The sequence below is a fragment of the Nerophis ophidion genome, linkage group LG05, assembly GCF_033978795.1.
Source record: "Nerophis ophidion isolate RoL-2023_Sa linkage group LG05, RoL_Noph_v1.0, whole genome shotgun sequence".
Lineage (NCBI taxonomy): Eukaryota > Metazoa > Chordata > Actinopteri > Syngnathiformes > Syngnathidae > Nerophis > Nerophis ophidion.
Window position 1 is genome coordinate 44,822,296 of NC_084615.1, and position 22,482 is coordinate 44,844,777.

A 22,482-nucleotide genomic window follows, 5' to 3' on the forward strand; every position below is an offset into this window, starting at 1 on the left:
CTTGTGCGAGGTCAGATAGCAAAAATTGTCGATTTGCTGACCGTAACTTCTACACAATCTACTAACATTGACTCTGGGCATGATTGAACTATCTTCTAGACACAACCTCTTTTCAGAACAGGGCTTCTCTTATTGCTATTCAATTTTTGCCATGTTTTATTATGTGCAAATTGTTTCAAACTTTCATTGAGAGGTTCGTCTATCCATCCATTCATTCATACCTTTCCTACCGCTTGTCCCTTTTTTTCTGACAAAATAAATAGACCAAAATCAAATGTCTACTGTAGAGGACGCTGGTACTCCGTAATATACAAAATAAGACTAGTAGTAAAGGGATATGTCCGTCCCCCAGGCCGTAGCTTTCTGGAAATGTGGCCGTCGAAATACTTCAGTTGAATATCACTGCCCTACAGTGCCTCTTGTCTCTATTAAGAGTCCATTTATGAAAAGGAGTGATGTCATTAAACACATTAAACCGGCTGTAGATTCTACAGTGTACAAGCTACAAATTCATGGTGTAAAAATGTATTTGCAAACATTATTTTGGCGACAATAAGACCAGCCAGTAAGCCACGTCCTCAGCCTCTTCCGAAAGGGAAGCAGCACAATACCCAGAAGCCTAATGTTAGGTTTTTATTTTTACTCAAATACGTGTTAAAAAAACGATTGTAATCATAGAGAAAATACATCTATAACATGGTTTAATGTACAAATATTGATATTTATTTCATGGTTTCATTATCCGTTCTTTATTTTTCATCACTTGTGTACCCAGACCGCACATTCCTGCATCTCACAGTACATTTGTCAAACACAGCAAAGCCAACTCCACAAGATTCACAATAAAAGCACTGTGTGCATTGTACAAAATATTAACATAAATGTACATATAGGAAATATAGATATAATACAATAAGAGGGACCCTTAGTTAGTTAACTTTATCCCTGATTTGTCATTGTGTCCACTTTTATTAACTCCTGTTTAGGTGTATTTACCTTCTTAAAGCATTGGCCAGACTCGCCAGGAAAAATAACCTCCTTTTGTTCTACCATACCTTGCAACAGCACAGAATCAATGACCACTCTAACTTTCATGAACATCAATTCTCTTTAGTTTTAAGGAGGGTCGATTGCAATAGTCAACAAATAGCAAACACATTCACATCTGATACTAATGGCTGTTTTATCCTCTGACCTTTATGATGATCATAATGAAGTCAGTAAAATTAGTCCAAAAAATAACATTATAATTCACTTCACTGACTGTTATCTCCTCAAAGTATTTGTACAAGTGTGTGAGCCAACTGGAAGCACTGAGCACACTAGAGATGCGCGGATAGGCAATTATATCATCCGCATCCGCTTCACCAAGGTCGTCATCCACCCGCCGTCCACCCGAACCAACATTTTATCAGGATCGTACCCGCCCGCCATCCACCCGCTGAAATACATCAGAGGTTGTCCACCTTTATCACTCACAGAGCTATTTAAACCTGTTTCACAGAGTAATGAAGACAATTGGAGCCGCTAACGTCCCAGCGACTATCCAACGGGGTTCATCCTGATGACAAGAATATGGGCGTGCTGTGAACCCATAGCCTTTGACACCTTCAACAACATGTGCGGACCGATTGTTGGTCCGTCAACATGTTGTGTACAGCTTCCGCAATTACACGTTCAAGATTGAAAGGCATACTAGGTGATACAGAGTACACTGATGGTTGTGATATAAACAACTTTAACACTTACTAATATGCGCCACGCTGTGAAGCCACACCCAACAAGATTGACAAACAGATTTCGGGAGAACATCCTCACAGTAACACAACGTAAACGCAACACAACAAATACCCATAATCCTTTGTATTCATGACAATTCCTGAATATATTTTACACCCCCGCGCCCCAACCCCGCCCACCTTACCGACACAGGGGCGGCGGGGGTGGCGGGGGTGGCGGGGTTTGCTGCTAGCGGGGTGTATAAAATAGTCAGGAAGTGTAATTAATACAAAGGATTATGGGTATTTGTTGTGTTGCGTTTATGTTGTGTTACTGTGAGGATGTTCTCCCGAAATTTGTTTGTCGTTCTTAATTGGTGTGGCTTCACAGCGTGGCGCATATTACTAAGAGTGTTAAAATTGTTTATATCACAACCATTAGTGTACTCTGTGTCACCCAGTATGCTTTGCAGTCGTGTGCGTGTTGCCGCCAAAGCCACACACAACATGATGCTGGACTTACAAGCAGATTGTACATGTTGTAGTAGGCGACAAAGCCAATGGCTTCATAGCACGCCCTAATACTTATTATCTGGGTAACTGCCGGCAGTTATTTAGGAGGATAATAGCGCATCGCTTTATGACACGGTTCTTTAATGGCACTTTGAATGGCAAAGGATAGGCGCCAGCGTCCCCCGCAACCCCGAAAGGGAATAAGCGGTAGAAAATGGATGGATGGATGGATATCGATCATCCATGCATACCAAGAATTTCCGGATGGATCAACCGCCACCCGCCTGAATCTAATTAAAATAAATTTTTGCGTCATGTCAACCGCCCGACCCGCGGTTTATCCGCGGATGAGACCGCAAACCGCGCATCTCTAGAGCACACAGTCCAGTGTGGCGCACGTAGGATGCGGTCTCCTTCTGCCACGTGCGCTGCTACTCGTCCTGGTGCCGTGGCCCAATAATCTCCTCACTACAGTGTGTTGGATTAATATGAATATAGATCTCAAGACATGGAAATTTGTGAAAAATATAAATATATACAATGATTTATTACAAAAAAGTTTGATAACCACCTGCAGTACCTCTGCAGAGCCCTGTTGAAGACCACTGCCTGCTTCCACAAAGTTAGACGCATCCAGTTGTCCAAAATTAGATTAGATTAGATTAGATTAGATTAGATTAGTTTATTTCAAAGGGGACAATGCAATTTCATAAAAAACACATGACTAAACATGGTTAAAAATGCCAAAATTAGCCAGAAGGTTAGTTTTTTTTGGGGGGGGGGGGGGGGCCCATCTGGGATCTGTCCCTTAAGGAGGGGGTCATGTTTGATCCGCTTCCCGGATCACATCCTTAGTCTGTTTTTGAGTCCTTTTTGGTTTTTTGATTGTTTGAACTCTTCCGGTGTGTGCACATTCTTGTTTATCTTGTCTCCATGGTTTCTGATTTGTCCCACCTGCTCTTGTTTCTACGCACACCTGTTGGTAATTGTTTTCGCAAGTATTTAAAACTGCCTGCTACCTTAGTTCATTCTGGATGGTTTGTTTGCGGTAAGCAACTGTCACGTTAGTATTTCCTAAATCTCTTGTACCTTTGCTAAGTTTCGCCTTAGCTTCGCGTGCGCTCGGCACGCGCTTCTTGGACTTTTTAGACTGCATGTTAAGTTTAGCATTAGCTTCCCGTGCGTTGGCACGCACTTTATTTTGTCAGTTTTTGTACCAATGTTTTTACTTTTTGTAATAAAACAAGCTCCTACCTGCAATTCCTGCCTGTCCTGGTCCATTTGCATCTTGGGGTGACACCTTGCGCATCACTATGCGTTCAAAACGTAACATGTAGGCTTTCATGAGCCACATTGAAAATGTTTTTAAGGTCTTGTAAGTTGAGACCAGTTTAACCTCCTATCATGTTTGATTGATGAAGAGCTTTGTCCCAAAACTCAAGCTTATAGTGTGTGTTTGTGTGTGTGTGTGTGTGTGTGTGTGTGTGTGTGTGTGTTTGTGTGTACTTGTAGAACAGCAGTGTGAGTTAATATTTCAGGATGAGTCATTCTCTGTGATTAAAGCACTCAATCTTATATATATTTTTTTACCACAACTCACATTTTGTTGAGTTTTTTGACACAAACAAAGGTGATGATGACTACGGTCTGTTGACTTATTGATATTTGACATACTCCTTTTTGAGGCTTAAGCAAGCTTTAGTGTTCATGCGGTGTAGTTTGATTTATTGAAACTTTTATTAGTAGATTGCACAGTACAGTACATATTCCGTACAATTGACCACTAAATGGTAACACCCAAATAAGTTTTTCAACTTGTTTAAGTCGGGGTCCACATTAATCAAGTCATGGTAAATCAAGAATGAAGCGTGTGAACACTGCTTGTTATTAAAATCTAATTGATAAGTCAGATGTTTTATTTGTTGTTGTTTTTTTTTTTCAAATGAATGTGAATGAGAGGCTTGATTCGCACACACCTCCGTGTTGTGTTTGCGCATCTCTTTGGATCTGCTTGTAATGTACTATTGCAGCCTTGGCGCTCTCAGTGTGTGTGCTTTCCAGTCAGGGTAGAAAAAAGCTGTTAGATAATCTTAATAGTCCCTACTCGACGCCCCGAATGGCTGTCAGCGCTTGCCCGACTGTCAACGCTCATCGGGCCTGTTTGGCCTGGTGCTAGCATATTCTAGCATTTTGTGGTTGGATAGGAACCTTTTCATTAAAAGCCATGAAGTAACTTAGATTGAACTATTTTTTCATCTTAGCATGAATTGATTTATGTGGACCCCGACTTAAACAAGTTGAAAAACTTATCGGATGTTAACATTAAGTGGTCAATTGTACGGAAAATGTACTGCGCTGTGCAATCTACTTATAAAAGTTTCAATCAATCAAAAGCAAGAAGGCCTCTGGCTCAATTTGAGCTCAGAGCGCACTACACATTTGCCTTCAAAGTAGGGTTTGGCGATATGGCCTTTTTTCAATATCCTTGCTATTTGTAGGCTATATCGCGATGCACAATATATATCTCGATATTTTGACCAAGTCTGGATCCACTGTAGTCTTCAGGGTGGCCAACAACTGCTCAAAGTAGTGCAGTTGTTCCTCATTCAGTATTCAAATTATTACTCGGACACATTTTTCATCAAATTAAAACCATTCCATTTTTAAAATGTTCAGCTCATTTATGACACACAGTGCTAACATTTTTTTTTTCTCTAACATCCCACATTACCAAGGAATTCCCCATTTTCCGAGATTATTTTCCTATTTAAAATGAATGGGCATTTTGTTTTACACTTCCAAATTTCCCTACCAATTTAAAACATTAACATAACCAACAAGATTCAAATCAACACTTTTCCAACTTACAAAAATTTCTGGAATTCTTACTTTTCAATACTCTTCCCAAACTTTTTTTCAATTACTTCGGCCACATTGTTTAACTATACTTCTACCATCAAAATATTTACCTTAATGAGGAAATCGAGGCCATCTATTTTTAACGTCCAAAAAATTCCCGGTTTTCCAGATCACTTGTTCTGTGAATTAAGTGAATTATATTTTAAACCAGTGTGCCACCCACACTGGTTTAAATGTAACTTAGATATTGGGTTTCACTATGTAAAGCGCTTTGAGTCACTCGAGAAAAGCGCTATATAAAATATAATTCACAGATCAGTTGTTCTCTATTAAAAATGTTACTACTTCCTCATTTCTTGAACAATTCCAAATTCAAAATGTTTCTTGCTCCTTTTAGCATGCAAGCAAGCAACTAACATGTTAATGTTAACTTTAAAAACATATATTTTACAGGTATACACCTGAGAGTCACAGTTATTTACAGTATGCCAATATTAGTGTGCTAACTTTGTTAGCTAATTTTATAGGTATACACTTTAGAGTCATATATTTTTGTACTTGGCGCATGTAAGTGTTAACATGGTAACTGTTAGCATGCTAACATTAACATGCAAGCTTTTTTAACTCATTTTGCAGGTAAGCGTCTAACAGTCGTATTTACGTTACTTGATATCTTGACCATCTAACCAGCTTGCTAACTGTTAGTATTTCAGTTCGGCTTTTCAGCATTCACATTTTGTAGTTATTATTCTGCGCTTTTTTCCCTTTTATCTTATTCATCCCACTTTCAAAATGTTCAGTCCAATATTTACACACAAGCTTCAATTCTCCCCCAAAATATATTTCCCAATTTGTTTTTGCTCATTTGGCAGGTACTTGGCACTATCTGGCTAATGTGCTAAATGTTAGTATTTCAGCTTGTCTTTGGCATCTCAGCATTCTACAGAAATTGTATTTTTTATTTTCTCTTTACTTTCCGTCTGCTTCTCACCTTCAGGCCCAGTCATAAAGCATGTGATGACCCACATCAAGCAGAAAGGTTCCATTCAACGCCGGGACCGCAGCCCTCCGTGGCCGCATGGTGGCGCTATGAGTGTCGACCAGCTGGAGCGCTCACTCCGCTTCGGCCGAACAAAGAAGATAAGTGAGGTCGTTTATCGAAGGAAGGTGAAGAAGGACAAAAAAGATGCGGAAAGGTCCAATCAAACCCAAAAACCAGGCTGCGAGAAGAAACGGGACAGGAAGTTGTATCCTCTTCGAGGGAAGGTTGGGGACGGGCTCAGCTGCCACGTTCTCCTCACAAGGTTGGAGGAAAGCATCCGCAGAGGAAAGAAAGCTGCAGTATCCGACAAGGACAAGGCGAGGAAGAGCGGGATCGGTGCAAGTACGGAGACCAAATCGACGTCAAAAGTAAAATCAAAGCTGAGTGACTTAGTACACGTCTTGCAACCACGCAAGCGCCGCCTCGCCTCCCTCAATGCCGAGGCAGTGAACAGCCTGCTCCTGGAAAGAGCCACTGACCTCCAACCGCCAGCCAAACAGGCTAAAAGACAGGAAGAGCCCACAAATGGAGCGCTTTCCACAGATGAGCCTCCAGAGTCCAGGACCGCCACCACAGCAGCTCTTAAGACCTTGCAACGAAAGGTCTCTAAAACATCCTTGTGTTCAATATCCAAGAAAGTCAAGAAAAAAACCTCCAGAGGACACAAGAGTCAGGGGTTGAGTTTGGAGATTCTGGATACGCCAACACCGAGACGACTAGCTGGTCTCAATGCTGCCGCCCTGCTGAAATTGACTAGCTTGTCTGCTGTGACGAAGCATCGAGTTAAGGCCGCACCCAGCACTACCCTCACGTCTGATGGCAAGAACCTTGCTGTCATCCAGAAACAGACTTCTAGAGTGAAACACAAAGGGCACTCACAGAAACTAAAAGGGGGTCTGGTGAAGATGTCCCCCATGCACTGTAGCTGCTCAGCTTGCAAGAAGGCCGACTTTGAGCCCAAGGTGGAGTGGGAATCTAGTAGTGTCGCCAAACCGGGCTACCAGTCACGCAGCATGTTAGGCTACACACTGAAGAATGTGAAGGAAGAGCAGCTGGAAACAGAACTGAACCCCTGCTACTGCTGCCCCCCTGAGGGCTCCGTGGAGTACTGCCACCGCTTGGCCTTCTTCTTGAGCCAGCAGCCCTTTGCAGAGTCAGGTGATCAGTCCATCAGCAAGGCTGTGACCCCAGTGAAGCGTGAGTGCCTTGTCACCTCTTCGTCACTTACCCACTCTCACCCGGCTCTGACCCTCAGCCACCACCCCTGCCTCTGCTACTACGTCCACATCGCCCCGCACCTGCCGCAAACTGGAACATCTCCGCTGCCACCGCTCACCTCCAGGCCTCTGAGCTTTGTCCCACCTGGCTTGTGCCCTAATCGGACGATTGGCTCCAAGCCACCGGGTCCTCAAGTGACACACGCCTCACCAGTGTCCCACCCGGCATACTGCAACTCAGTGGGCTCGCCTTGTTACGGCGAAGCCTGCGGGATTGGCGGCTACGCCTGCAGGGCCGTTTCCCCCGTCAACAGCAGGGGATGCTCGTTCAGCGCAGGATGCACTGGATGCTCGCATGGCATCAAAACAGGTTTGTGAAAAATAACATTCTGGAAAATTCTTCCCTGGGGGCCACTTACCTAATTGTTACGCTAATTTGTTGCAAGCGTGAACATCTCTTAAGAGGTATTGTATCGTATGATCTCCCAAATTGTATCTACTATAGCTCAGGGCTCAGATTCCGATCGTGCCTATTAAGACTTTACACAGAAGCCTATCATAACAATAACAATGACAAACCACCCACAACCTTTTAGTTACTAGAGCCATTTTCTTAAGGCGTTCTTCGGATTGTCGGCTGCTAGTCCCAAAAGTTACTTCTTTCAGGTGTGACATTGTCGCTTTCTTCTTTCCAGAGACTTTCTCCTCCTCTCAGGGTGACCACAGTCCCTCTCTTCTGGTCTCCCCGCCTATCTCCAGCTGCCCTTTATCCAGCGTACCCACTTCCACCCAGACAAATCCTCACCTGCTGACTCCGCTGATGGGCCAGGAGCAGCAACCCCGGGGCAGGCTAAAAGCAGCCACAGACCGCCCGCAAGGCACGAAGGCCTCCTCAGACAGTGTCCCCCCTACACTCCAGCAACGGCCCACGTCTCCACCGAGCCCTTGCAAACAAAAGAAAGTGGTCCGCAGACGTACCACCAACGGCTGGCGGTCTGTTGGAATCCCTGCAGAGAAGGACATTTTCATCGTGGTGAGTGCTGAAGATGAGAGATTACAGAGCGGCGGGGTCATCTCTCTGAGGGTAGATTTATTCTCAAGGCTGCTTTCCAGAAAAAAAAAAATCATCTCCTGGGGCGAGCACAGATAATTGTGTGACGGTTTTCTTTTGGCTGTGTATAAGGAGGACTCTATTTGTGTTTCAGGGGGAAGATGAGACAGCGCTCCGGCTGTGCTACGAAGGAGTCGAGAGGGATGGCGAAGTGATACACGTTAGAGACACGGTGCTGCTGCGATCGGGCCCAAGGAAGAAATCCCTGCCGTATGTGGCCAAGATATCAGCGCTGTGGGAGGATCCCAAAACAGGTACAGTACATGAGGACAACACAGCATGATTGATGGATGCAGGGTCAAGGCTGGTGGCACTCATTCGGATGTTTATGCGCCGCTTCAGGGGAGCTGATGATGAGTCTTTTCTGGTACTACCGACCTGAGCACACCCAGGGAGGCCGAGATCCCAGCATGCACTGTGAGGTGAGATTATTTATTACTACAACAAATCTACACCCACAACATCAGCGATGCCACAAACAGCTCTCCGTTCTAAAGCTATAATATGCGTCTGTGATGGTCTTCTCCTGCCAAGCACGTTATTATTATCTGGTTGCCTGCAGACAACTGCACTGATGTTATCCGTCACACAAACACAACAAGATGGCTGCTCTCCTCTCATGGGCACAAGTAGTGCTCTCTGCTTTCTTGTCCTAAAATTTTACGAGGTCTTTGTTGTTTTTAGAACGAGATCTTTGCCTCTCGACATCAGGACGAGAACAGCGTGGCCTGCATAGAAGACAGATGCTACGTCCTGCCCCTAGCCCAGTATTGTCGGTGAGTGACACTTGACAAATGTATTCAAGTATTAGTAGACATGCCTCAGGAAATATAATTTCTTGATTACTTAATTATCTACCCTGGTAATACATTTTGGATAATTGTAAGGAAAGTCACTGTCACATGTTCTTTTCACTTCGCCAAAGTGTAGGGATATTTTTCTCCAAAACTACAGTGCATCCAGAAAGTATATGCAACGCTTTACTTGTTCCACAATTTTTTTTTAAAGCCTTATTCCAAAATAGAATCAATTCATTTTTTTCCTCAAAATTCAATACACCGCAATAACAATGTGAATGTTTGTATTTTTTAATTTGTAAATTTACTAAAAATAAAAAAGTAATGTGTACATAAGCATTCAGTTTTTGCTCAATACTTTGTTGATGCACCATTGTCAGCAATTACAGCCTCAAGTCTTTTTGAATAGGATGCCACAAGCTTGGCACACCTATATTTGGGGAGTTTCACCTATTCTTCTTGGCAGCACCTCTCAAGATCCATCAGGTTGGATGGGAAGACTTGGTTTTCATTCAAAATGTCAAAGTACATTGCTACATTCATCTTAGTCCTATCAGGGAGGTGACCAAGAACTCAATGGTCACTGTGAGACTTATAGCATTCGTCTGTGGAGAGAAGAGAACCTTCCAGCAGGACAAACATTTCTGCAGCAATCCACCAATCCGACTTGTAAGGTATAGTGTCCAGACGGAAGCCATTTCTTTGTAAAAGTTTGCCAGAATGCACCTGAAAGACTCTCAGACCATGAGAAGGACAAATATAGAACTATTTGGCATGAATGACGGACGTCATGTTTAAAGGAAACCAGGCACCACTCATCACCAGGCCATTACCATTCCTAAAGTGAAGCATGGTGGTGTCAGCATCCTGCTGTGGGGATGTTTTTCAGCAGCAGGAACTGGGAAATTAGTTGGGATAGAGGGAAAGATGAATGCAGCAATGTACAGAGACATCCCGGATGAAAACCAACACTTTCCATCCAACCTGAAGGACCTTGAGAGGTGCTGCAAAGAGTAATAGGTGAAACTGCCCAAAGATACATGTGCCAAGCTTGTGGCATCGTATTCCAAAAGACTTGAGGCTGTAGTTGCTTCCAAAGGTGCCTCAACAAAGTATTGGCTGTGGCATATAATTGTATTTTTTTTAGATTTATTAAATTTTCCAAATTAAAAAAAAAAACATTTTCACATTGTCATTATGGGGTATTTTCTGTAGGATTTTGAGGACAAAAAAAATAAAAATACTATTCCATTTCTGAATAATGCTTTAACATAAAAAAATGTGGATAAAGTGAAGCGCTGTGAATACTTTTCAGATGCACTGTATGTATTGGTGCATAAAACTCAGTTATTTATTTGTTAGGGAAAGTGCATAATAAAAATACTAAAAATATTATTACTACAGCCATAAATGCATTTTCTACCGCTTGTCCCTGTCTGGGTTGTGGGGGGCTGTAGGCTATCTCAGCTGCACTCGTGTTGACAAGGCGCCACCTCATCGCAGAGCCAACACAGATAATCAGACAAGCATTCACAATCGCATTCACACACTCGGGACAAGATGAGACCAAACCAATTATAGCGCGCTGTTCAGTATTGGTGCCATTGATTGGCTCAGCCTCAAGCAGCATTACTATATTAGATTAAAGGACTGTAAAGGTGACTATGTGGGAGTTATTTCATGTTTAAAGGGCTCTAACAACGTATAACATATTTGGAAGGTTGTAAACAATTTTTTGTCGCAATAAAAATATTTTATTCATGAATAATATTTCCCACTTAGGGTAACGTGATTTACCATGGTCAGGCTTGAAACCAATTTACTGCAACAAACACGGGTTTAATAATAATAATATTAATAATAATAGATTTTATTGGTGTTGCAATTTACATTTGAATAACAAGTCTCAAAGTGCTACAGAGTAAAAGCATTAAATTATGCAAAAAAACCTCAATATTAAAATTTGCTTAATATATAATGGATCTTTTTTGTCATTGCACAAGTACAATTAAAATGTTGTTTTCAGCACAAACCATTTCAAGATTGGACAAACAAATAATGTACAGGGTTACAAAACAAGTACGCTAATGGGTCGCCACAAGGTGCCCCCTAGAAGATGGGAAAAAGGTAGACGCCAATAAAATAATACACTCTAGACTGGGCTTTTAAGGGAGCCCAGTCAGGAGTGGGAAAAAAACTCAATAGCAAAGCACATATACATATTACAAAAAACAACTCAAGACTTGCAACAGAGGGGAGGGAGTGGGGGCTACAGAGGCAGGCTGCTGCAATTCAAGCGCTGCCCAGCCCTCCATCACCCCAAAGGGATTCAAGGGTCAAAGGCGTGGGATGGGGTGTGGTACATGTGTGTGTGGCGTATATTTTTTGTGGATGCATGTGTGTGTGTCTAACCCTGTGGCGTGTCTCTAACCCTGCGGCGTGTCACTGTTCCGCGACCTTGGTGTTGTTGCAGCCACCAGTCAGTCCACAGTCAACAACAACAGTTGTATGTCCATGAGAGACAAGAAGGTAGTTTGTTGTGTCTTTGCTGCACTGTCCTCCAGGAGAGTCTCAAAGCCAGGGAAACAATCCAAATTAGAATGATTTGTTTGCAAACAAAAATCAAATTAATAATTAAAACTCTTAATTGTCTATTACTGGTCCTCAAATTCATCCTGCAGGGCAGACGGGCCGGTGTTATCCAAATCACAAGTGTCCAGAGATCGCATCTTCCAATCATTTGTGGCAGCTTTAGGGTACTTTGAAGGCTGCCAGCCTCTTCTGAATTGTAGACAAACCACAGCAACGCTTACTCCAATCAGCAGATGTCCTGTTGTCATAATTCCGAATAGGGATTCAACGTCCTCTACTCAAAGGGTCGCCAGGCACTTGGCATTCCTTGTTCTACCAAGAATCTGTCTTGTATCCAGCAACAACCGCTCCGTCAAGACAGGCAGGTTTCCCCAAACCCAAGATCTTGTCAATTTTGTTGGTAGGCCAGTTAATTAATTTCATTGTTTAGATTTGGAAAGCAGTGTAAAAAGAGGCAACAATAAAGTCACAACAGGACAAAGAAGCAGGAGAGATAAGGAAGAGAAAAGGTTAGCGTCTGCCCTCAATGAGTGTCAGAGAGAAAAAATAAATACATTTAAAAATTATATATATATATATATATATATATATATATATAGGGGTGGGCAAATTAATGCGTTAATTACGAGTTAATTCATCACTCTATTAACGCCGACAATTATTTTATCGCACATTTGCGTATGTTGTTTACATGCTTTTATTTTGTTAACGCCTTTTCTTGACAAGATGGCGACGCCCGGACGGGCTTCGGCGTGGAGGAGCTCTTGGTAAAGATGGAACATTTGGCAAAAATACCGGGCAATTCTGCAAATTTCATGGCTGGCTTACAGCGTGGTCACTCCGGGATCACTTACGACCGCCAGACAATTCTGAATGTGGATAGATCGGGCCGTTTTGGACTGAATGACGCGTGCTTGCTAGACCGGCTAGCTAGCATGGGAATACTTTGCCGGCTACATCCAGCGGCCTGTGAAGCAGCGGAGTATATGTGTTATCTGTCTATTTATGAATAATGCAGACGAGGCGTGTTGGCTGAGTTCTTAACGTTTGCTTTCAGAGCGTGCATATCACAACATACAAGATGCCGTCATGGCGACAAACAACCTATACTGGGCTACCGCACATGCTCGTCACTCCTGTTGCATGCTGGGTAGGGTAGTTCTTTTTTTCCCTGGCTCATAACATCACAATATAGTACCAGGTATATGATGCGTTCAGTTTATTAAAGCACCAAGCAAACAATCGGAAAATTCCCATCATATCAATTTCTAGATATGGTCATAATTATTTTAAGTGCACTACGCAGAATAAACACAACATTATTAATATTGCTACTACAGATAATTTGATCAAAAATTCCCTAAAACAGCCCACTACCTGTAATATAGGTTTTTTAAACATAAGATCCCTGATAAAAAAAAATATTTCTGCTGTTACCTCAGAAATTGCCTGTTCAGATGTTATGATTGTGGCTCAGAGATTTGTATGTAGATTATATTTATTTTCCATAACAAACAGGATAACTTAAATACCCTGGCAGTGGCAATAAGCTCAAATGTTTGTATTTACATATTTTGAGTTGATTTTCATAAAATATGCTATTTAACTGCTACTGTTTAACAAGGACTGATTTAAATTGTGTTTGCACAACAAATGTTTTGGGGCTTTTGTTCATGTGGGAGAATATTCCAATAAAGGTGCACTACACACTACTTTTGAATTCATTATTGGGCTTTGCGTATCCAATGCAGTTAATTGCGATTAATCGGAGAAATAGTGCGATTAACTTCAATTAAAATGTTTAATCGTTGCCCAGCCCTAATATATATATATATATATATATATATATATATATATATATATTATGTATATATATGTGAAAAATTAATAACATTGGATATTAAGAGTATGTGAAAGTTCCACTCCTAGCTTGTTTACTTCCTCCTTACAGTTTTGTAATCAATCAGAAATATCAAGTAGTTAAAATGTGCCAAACATGAAAAGATGTGGTGAGTGTTTTGCATTTTCACATTTTGCTTTGTAATGAATTTAAATGGGTGTAATTTTATCAATCAATCAATCAATCAATCAATCAATGTTTACTTATATAGCCCTAAATCACTAGTGTCTCAAAGGGCTGCACAAACCACTACGACATCCTCGGTAGGCCCACATAAGGGCAAGGAAAACTCACACCCAGTGGGACGTCGGTGACAATGATGATTATGAGAACCTTGGAGAGGACGAAAGCAATGGATGTCAAGCGGGTCTAACATGATACTGTGAAAGTTCAATCCATAATGGATCCAACACAGTCGCGAGAGTCCAGTCCAAAGCGGATCCAACACAGCAGCGAGAGTCCTGTTCACAGCGGAGCCAGCAGGAAAACATCCCAAGCGGAGGCGGATCAGCAGCGCAGAGATGTCCCCAGCCGATACACAGTCGAGCAGTACATGGCCACCGGATCGGACCGGACCCCCTCCACAAGGGAGAGTGGGACATAGGAGAAAAAGAAAAGAAACGGCAGATCAACTGGTCTAAAAAGGGAGTCTATTTAAAGGCTAGAGTATACAAATGAGTTTTAAGGTGAGACTTAAATGCTTCTACTGAGGTGGCATCTCGAACTGTTGCCGGGAGGGCATTCCAGAGTACTGGAGCCCGAAATGAAAAAGCTCTATAGCCCACAGACTTTTTTTGGGCTTTGGGAATCACTAATAAGCCGGAGTCCTTTGAACGCAGATTTCTTGCCGGGACATATGGTACAATACAATCGGCAAGATAGGATGGAGCTAGGCCGTGTAGTATTTTATACGTAAGTAGTAAAACCTTAAAGTCACATCTTAAGTGCACAGGAAGCCAGTGCAGGTGAGCCAGTACAGGCGTAATGTGATCAAACTTTCTTGTTCTTGTCAAAAGTCTAGCAGCCGCATTTTGTACCAACAGTAATCTTTTAATGCTAGACATGGGGAGAACCGAAAATAGTACGTTACAGTAATCGAGACGAGACGTAACAAACGCATGGATAATGATCTCAGCGTCTTTAGTGGACAGAATGGAGCGAATTTTAGCGATATTACGGAGATGAAAGAAGGCCGTTTTAGTAACGCTTTTAATGTGTGACTCAAAGGAGAGAGTTGGGTCGAAGATAACACCCAGATTCTTTACCGTGTCGCCTTGTTTAATTGTTTGGTTGTCAAATGTTAGAGTTGTATTATTAAATAGAGGTCGGTGTCTAGCAGGACCGATAATCAGCATTTCCGTTTTTTTGGCGTTGAGTTGCAAAAAGTTAGCAGACATCCATTGTTTAATTTCATTAAGACACGCCTCCAGCTGACTACAATCCGGCGTGTTGGTCAGCTTGAGGGGCATGTAGAGTTGGGTGTCATTAGCATAACAGTGAAAGCTAACACCGTATTTGCGTATGATGTCACCTAGCGGCAGCATGTAGATGCTGAAGAGTGCAGGGCCAAGGACCCAACCCTGGGGAACTCCACACGTTACCTTAACGTAGTCCGAGGTCACATTTTTATGGGAGACGCACTGCATCCTATCAGTAAGATAAGAGTTAAACCAAGACAGGGCTAAGTCTGACATACCAATTCGTGTTTTGATATGTTCTAATAAAATATTATGATCGACGGTATTGAAAGCAGCGCTAAGATCGAGGAGCAGCAACATAGATGACGCATCAGAATCCATCGTTAGCAATAGATCATTAGTCATTTTTGCGAGGGCTGTCTCCGTGGAGTGATTTGCCCTGAAACCGGATTGAAAGGTTTCACATAGATTGTTAGACGCTAAGTGTTCATTTAACTGCTCCGCAACAATTTTTTCGAGGATTTTTGAAATAAAGGGAAGGTGAGACACCGGTCTGTAGTTTACCATGAGGTCAGGATCGAGGTTAGGTCTTTTAAGAAGAGGATGAATAACCGCTTTTTTGAATGCTAGGGGAACAGTGCCCGAGGAAAGTGATAAGTTTATAATATTTAGCACTGATGGACCTAATAATACAAAGAGCTCCTTGATCAGTTTCCCAGGAAGTGGGTCAAGTAAACATGTTTGTTTTATTCCATTTACACGTTGTAACAATTCCTCTAATGTTATTTCCTCAAAACAAGAGACACTATTTTGGAGGGCAGTATCCGCCGTATAAACAATCGTGTCAGTGTTAATAGAACCCAGTTGTAGCTGGGACGCATTGTCTTTAATCTCCTTTCTAATGACTTCAATTTTCTTACTAAAGAATTGCATAAAGTCATCAGCTGAGTGGGTGGAGCTACTGGAAGGAGTCCCTTGTTGGGTTAGCGATGCTACCGTACTAAACAAAAATTTAGGATCGTTTTTATTACGGTGGATGAGATTTGAGTAATATTTAGCTTTAGCTAAGGTAAGCATGTGTTTATAAGTTATTAAACCATCACTCCATGCTTGATGGTGCACCTCAAGTTTAGTCGTGCGCCATTTGCGTTCCAGCTTTCTACATAATAATTTCTGAGCTTTAGTTTCTTCTGTAAACCACGGGGTACGCTTTTTTGGAGCCTTTTTTAACTTTAGCGGTGCTATGTTATCAATGGTTTCGCGCAGGGCGTGGTTAAAGTTGTTAGTGAGGTTATCAATAGAGCCCACATATTTTGGGAATGGTGCCATTATCGAGGGCAGTAGGTCAGCAAGAGTTGTCGTTGTGGCCGTATTAATGTTGCGGCTGCTATAGCAGTTATTATTATTATTAGTTTGCCGAACATGCGTTTAAACCTCAAATTTTATAAGGTAATGATCGGACAATACTTTAGTATACCGGAGTATCGTAACTTTGGAAACGGTGATACCCCTGACAAGCACTAGGTCTATCGTATTACCGTTGCGATGCGTGGGTTCATTTATTATTTGTGTGAGACCACAGCTATCAATTATAGTCTGGAGCGCTACGCACGGTGGGTCCGATGGGGTATTCATATGGATATTAAAGTCCCCCATTATGATTATATTATCGGCGTGTGTCACTAGATCAGCAACGAACTCTGAGAATTCATTGATAAAGTCCAAATAGAGCCCTGGGGGGCGGTAGATAACAGCCAGGTGTAGAGGCAGCGGTGTGACAGACCTCATAGTGAGCACCTCAAACGATTTACATTTATTATTTATGTTAGGACTAAGGTTAAAGTTTTCGTTGTATATTAGTGCGACCCCCCCACCCCTTTTCAGAGGACGGGCAATATGCGCATGTGTAAAGTTAGGAGGACATGCCTCGTTTAGCGCAAAAAGTCGTTTGGTTTAAGCCAGGTTTCGCTGAGACCGATGACGTTAAGATTGTTGTCTCTGATGATATCATTAACTAACAATGTTTTGGGAGACAATGATCTTATGTTTAAAGAACCTATTTTATAGGTAGTGGGCTGTTTTAGGGAATTTTTGATCAAATTATCCGTAGTAGCAATATTAATAATGTTGTGTTTATTATGCCCAGTGCATTTAGTATAATTACGACCATATCTAGGAATTGATACGACGGGAATTTTCTGATTGTTTGTTTGTTGCTTTGATAAACTGCACGCATCATAGTTAACCACCTCAGTAAAACACATGTCCAACTCTGAAACAATCAAAGCAGAAAAAACTTGTTCTACTCTAACTGACTCCTTACCCAGACCAGTAGTCTCGCATCTTCCATTTAAATCCGGCTTCAGGATGGAGGGAAGTGGTGTTCTGTGGGGATTAGCCTTCTGCTTTGTTTTTAGCCCCGCGCGGCATCCGCGTTTCCGATCACACTGCTGGCGTCTGCTCCGTAGACGGCCCCCGCTGCTACTATACTCCCCTGCTTCACAGGCCGCTGGATGTAGCCGTCGACGTATTCCCGTGCTAGTTAGCAGGTCTAGCAAGTACGCGTCTATCAGTCCAAAACGGCCCGATATGTCCACATCCAGAAGTGTCTGGCGGTCGTACGTGATCACGGAGTGACCATGATGTGAGCCAGCCATAAAGTTTGTAGAATTGTCCGGTATTTCTGCCAAATGTTCCATATTTAGGAGGAGCTCCTCGATGTTGCAGCCCTTCCGGGCGCCGCCATCTTGAAATTTTAGATGTTTATGGTGCATGGTCATTTATTATAATATTTAAAAAGTTGAGTGAGCAGGTTGTGTTATGCGTGACCATGTCGATTGACATTTTGTGTTGGTTGGATTTTCTTTTTTTTTGCACCATGACTAGGGAAGGTGGTTTACATTGGGTCATATCAGTTAATTCATGTAGAGAATGTTTTAAGGACATTGACCTGACTTAACTCACAATTTGCAATCAACAAAGGCAGTCTTTTAAAATGAATGCAATCTCCCTGCGGACAAGATTCCTTATTTTAACTCATGACGTTTTGCGGGCCAAACTGAAGACGCTGGTGGGCCGCAGTTAGAATGTGGGCCGTAGTTTGGACACCACAGATCCAAACAAAGATACACATCCCATCAGTCGACATCCAAGTGAGAGCAGACATTGTACAGTCCGTGATTGATTTATTATGTTTGTAGTTGTATTTCTTGTTCAGCACTAAACAATAGTGCAACTCGCTGGATCTGCTTATCAACCAGCGTCAAAAACTTGAAGGTTATTCTCCTACCAAAAATTAAGGTTCTGGATCATCATTTGTCCCAAAGTAGTCTTTGTTGGTTTCCATGAAGTCTTTCATGATTACTAATAATTGTTGGTGTCGGAAATGGCCAACGTTGTGATGTGTTTGTGAAATTATGCGCTGCTTGTGCTGTTTGCTTAAAATGAGCAAAATAAATAAATATCACATTCAATTATGAAGGTGTATATTACTGCATTTCATATTTACTTAAAGCATGTTGGAGGTTTTTTAGAGTGCTTTACAGGCAGAATAGACCAAATCCAATTACCTACGTTGTTAGCCAAATTTTGCTAGCTTTTTTATGAGTTGCAATTCATAAAAAAAAAAAAAGGAAAAAAAGAAAAGCGTATGTGTTCTTGTCTCATCACATAAGGATTGTTTCTAAATAATAGACATAACTTAAAAAAAAAGTGCAAAGTGAAAATGCACTTTTTTGGGAATTTTGACTTTATTGTAAGCAGGCTTTTATTTACGTTCATTTACGAGTTAGAGTTAGTTACAAAAATTACTTCTGTCTTATTGTCTTGCATAATTGTGAATGGTAGGCAATTTTTTTTTTTAAGTGCAGTTCCCCTTTTAGTGTGTGTGTGAACAGAATGTCTTATATTTATTACAGCATGGTTTTATTTTCTATTTTGTCTATTATATTGGGTAAAATAAATGTAAAAGTGATTATAGGAGTGTTATATAACATGTCTTGAAGTATATCAGTAATGTTAAAAAAACGTATTTAGAAGGTCGCAAACATTTTTTTTATGTTTTAACTATGAAAATATTCTATTTAAATATGTTGCTGAAATTCACTTATAACGAACAGGTCTGGAACCAATTAACCGCATGAAACGAGAAACGATTGTATCCAAGCAAATTGCAGAAGTTTGCAAATGTTACATTTTTGTCCTTCAAACCCATTAAGTGCTCATTATGTATTATAAAAATATAATAGGAACATGCAAAAATGTTCTTTAAACACACAAAAGGTACAAAATAAATAAGTCAAATATTTTTTTTAACAAAATTACAATAAGAACCAGTGTCCTCTGCAGTGGACATTTGTGTTTTGTGTATTTAAACGTGTAACCCTGACAAAAGAAAATACACCATAATAAAATGTCCACTGCAGAGGATGCAGGTTCTCAGGAGGACATTTCAAATTTAAGCATTTTGCAATTGAATCACTGCTCTGCATTACATATAAAATTTCCTCTCATGAGCATTATGTCCACTATATATATAACTTTTGTACACATCTCATAACTGAGGGTTGTGTGTTTTTAGATATTGTGCCTTGATAAAGCAGCGTTCTGAAGGCGCCCCGCCCGGCCGCCCCAGTACGGTGCCCCCCTGCCCGGACTCCGCCCCACCCTCCCACCGCTGTGTGCCCGCCGACGTAGACCCGGAGCTGGTGTACTTGTGCCGCCACGTGTACGACTTCCGCTACGGACGCATCCTCAAGAACCTGCAGTAGGATTTGCCATGAATTATTCATCATCTTCATCCAGTCACCCTGCAGCTGACGTAAGGTTTTAGAGAAAGTGACGCACAGAGCCCTTTACTGTAACTTATGAAGATGTTACAATGAAATGCTTCTTTCACGCCGCTCTCTGATATGATTTGTCAGTGCCCTGATCTGATCGCTGGCATGTTTCCCCCAAAAGCATCTTAGCACTCCAACCATGTTTGTAAGCCACTGGCTCAGGGGGTTCTGGAGGTTTTTCCAGGGGTGGAAGACTAGACCTCGGCTGTATCCAAGCAGCTAATGGACAGTTTGGGCAAGCTTGCATGTGTGGGAGAGCGAGTGTTTTCAGTGTGGATAAATGTGGGAATGTGTTCCGTTTATCTTTTGTTCCCTCTCGATGCTTTCAGGCAATCAAACCAAACAAAACAGTTTTTTTTGTTTTTTTAGAGCTAGAGGATCTCTCGGCTCATCCTCTGTGCCGCTCACTTTCCTATCGCTTTCTCAACAACGCTCTGCACAATCTAAGAGAAAACATGTTTGACAGACCAAAGTCGCCCCAAATGTACCTTTTGTTAGCTACTAGCCCACTTTATAAGGGCTTCAGTAGGGAGTTTGCTTATGTATCAATTGAACTGATCAACCACAACCATACGTCCTTATCAGTCCCTCCAGGATTTTGCTGGCTTTTTTTTTGTGAAAAGTGTCGCAGTGGCTAAAATGTTTTAAATCAATACATTTTTGTGATTTTATGAATGTGTTAGCAGTGTTTTAGGTGTTCCATGTAACACTGTACTGTTGACTGATGAAAACTAATCATAGTAATAATGAATAATAATTACAGAAAAAAACCCACAAAAGGCTTCCTTAACGTCTGTTGTCTGCGATGTCATCCAAAAGTTGCAGACATTTCCCATGTTTAATTTACGCTTGAAAATATTTGTCCATCTTGAACATTCATTTATGTTCTAACTAGGGATGTAACGGTATCAACTATTATCACGATATAAATGCCACGGTACGATATTATTGCGTTATATGTCCAAAAACAGCTTTGTAAAAATGCCATTGTGTCAGGAATGTTTCCATGCATCCATCCATTTTCAACTGCTTGTCCCTTTCGGGCTTGCGGGGGGTGCTGGAGCCTAGCTCAGCTGCATTCGGGCGGAAGTCGCAGTACACCCTGGACAAGTCGCCATCTTGTCACAGAACACAGATAAACAGACAACATTCACACTCACATTCACACACGAAGGACCATTTAGTGTTGCCAATCAACCTATCCCCAGGTGCATGTCTTTGGGGGTAGGAGGAAGCCGGAGTAGATAAATTAATTGAACACAAACCTAATGTTAAAACGTTCTAATCATATTTTATTACTACAAACAAGTGTTTCTAAGTGCATATAATTGTGCAGGAACATCTACTGTTTGAAGCAAATATTAAAAAGAATAACTTACAGTTGATGGCTTTAATGTAACAAATGTATTTATCCAGTGTAACAAGTGTAAAAAGATAACATAGTTTACTGTCTTTCAACTTTTACATTATGAGAGTCCGTGTCCTCTACAGTTTATATCAATGTAGAAAATTTAGTTTCTCAGAAAATTGAACCAATATACATTTTATTAATGTAAATAACTCACAAACTGATGTTTGGCTTTGCTGGCTTCAAATATCTTCTCTGTGTGATGGTTTATGAGGTGGCGACTTGTCCAGACCTGCTTTCCACCCAAGTGCAGATTGAATAGGTTCCGGCACCTCCGCGACATAGAGAGACAAGCGGTAGAAAAATACAAACCCCGTTTCCATATCAGTTGGGAAATTGTGTTGGATGTAAATATAAACAGAATACAATGATTTGCAAATCCTTTTCAACCCATATTCAATTGAATGCACTACAAAGACAAGATATTTGATGTTCAAACTCATTAACTCAATTTTTTTTTTGCAAATAATAATTAACTTAGAATTTCATGGCCGCAACACGTACTAAGTAGTTGGGAAAGGGCATGTTCACCACTGTGTTACATCACCTTTTCTCTTAACAACACTCAATAAACGTTTGGGAACTGAGGAAACTAATTATTGAAACTTTGAAAGTGGAATTCTTTCTCATTCTCGTTTTATGTAGAGCTTTAGTCTTTCAACAGTCTGGGGTCTACGCTGTCGTATTTTACGCTTCATAATGCGCCACACATTTTCGATGGGAGACAGGTCTGGACTGCAGGCGGGCCAGGAAAGTACCCGCACTTTTTTACTACAAAACCACGCTGTTGTAACACGTGGCTTGTTATGGTCTTGCTGAAATAAGCAGGGGCGTCCATGATAACGTTTCTTGAATGACAAGATATGTTGCTCCAAAACCTGTATGGACCATTCAGCATTAATGGTGCCTTCACAGATGTGTAAGTTACCCACGCCTTGGGCACTAATACACCCACATACCATCACAGATGCTGGCTTTTGATCTTTGTGCCCAAAACTATCCGGATGGTTATTTTCGTCTTTGTTCCGGAGGACACCACGTCCACAGTTTCCAAATATAATTTGAAATG

The 22,482-nt window shown here is 41.5% G+C and overlaps 1 protein-coding gene across 3 annotated transcripts in view; it reads left to right on the top strand.

The window, feature by feature from the left end:
- The window catches only part of LOC133553162 (bromo adjacent homology domain-containing 1 protein), a 71,534-nt gene extending 51,471 nt beyond the window's left edge, over positions 1-20,063 (top strand). For all 3 annotated transcript variants that reach the window (XM_061901054.1, XM_061901056.1, XM_061901053.1), the window contains 6 exons: positions 6,088-7,719; positions 8,045-8,382; positions 8,555-8,714; positions 8,803-8,882; positions 9,145-9,236; positions 19,747-20,063. In XM_061901054.1, the coding sequence (XP_061757038.1) occupies positions 6,108-7,719; positions 8,045-8,382; positions 8,555-8,714; positions 8,803-8,882; positions 9,145-9,236; positions 19,747-19,936 (2,472 nt within the window). In that variant the 5' untranslated portion in view covers positions 6,088-6,107 and the 3' untranslated portion in view covers positions 19,937-20,063. The remainder of the gene's footprint in view (positions 1-6,087; positions 7,720-8,044; positions 8,383-8,554; positions 8,715-8,802; positions 8,883-9,144; positions 9,237-19,746) is intronic.
- Positions 20,064-22,482: the final 2,419 nt, after the last annotated feature.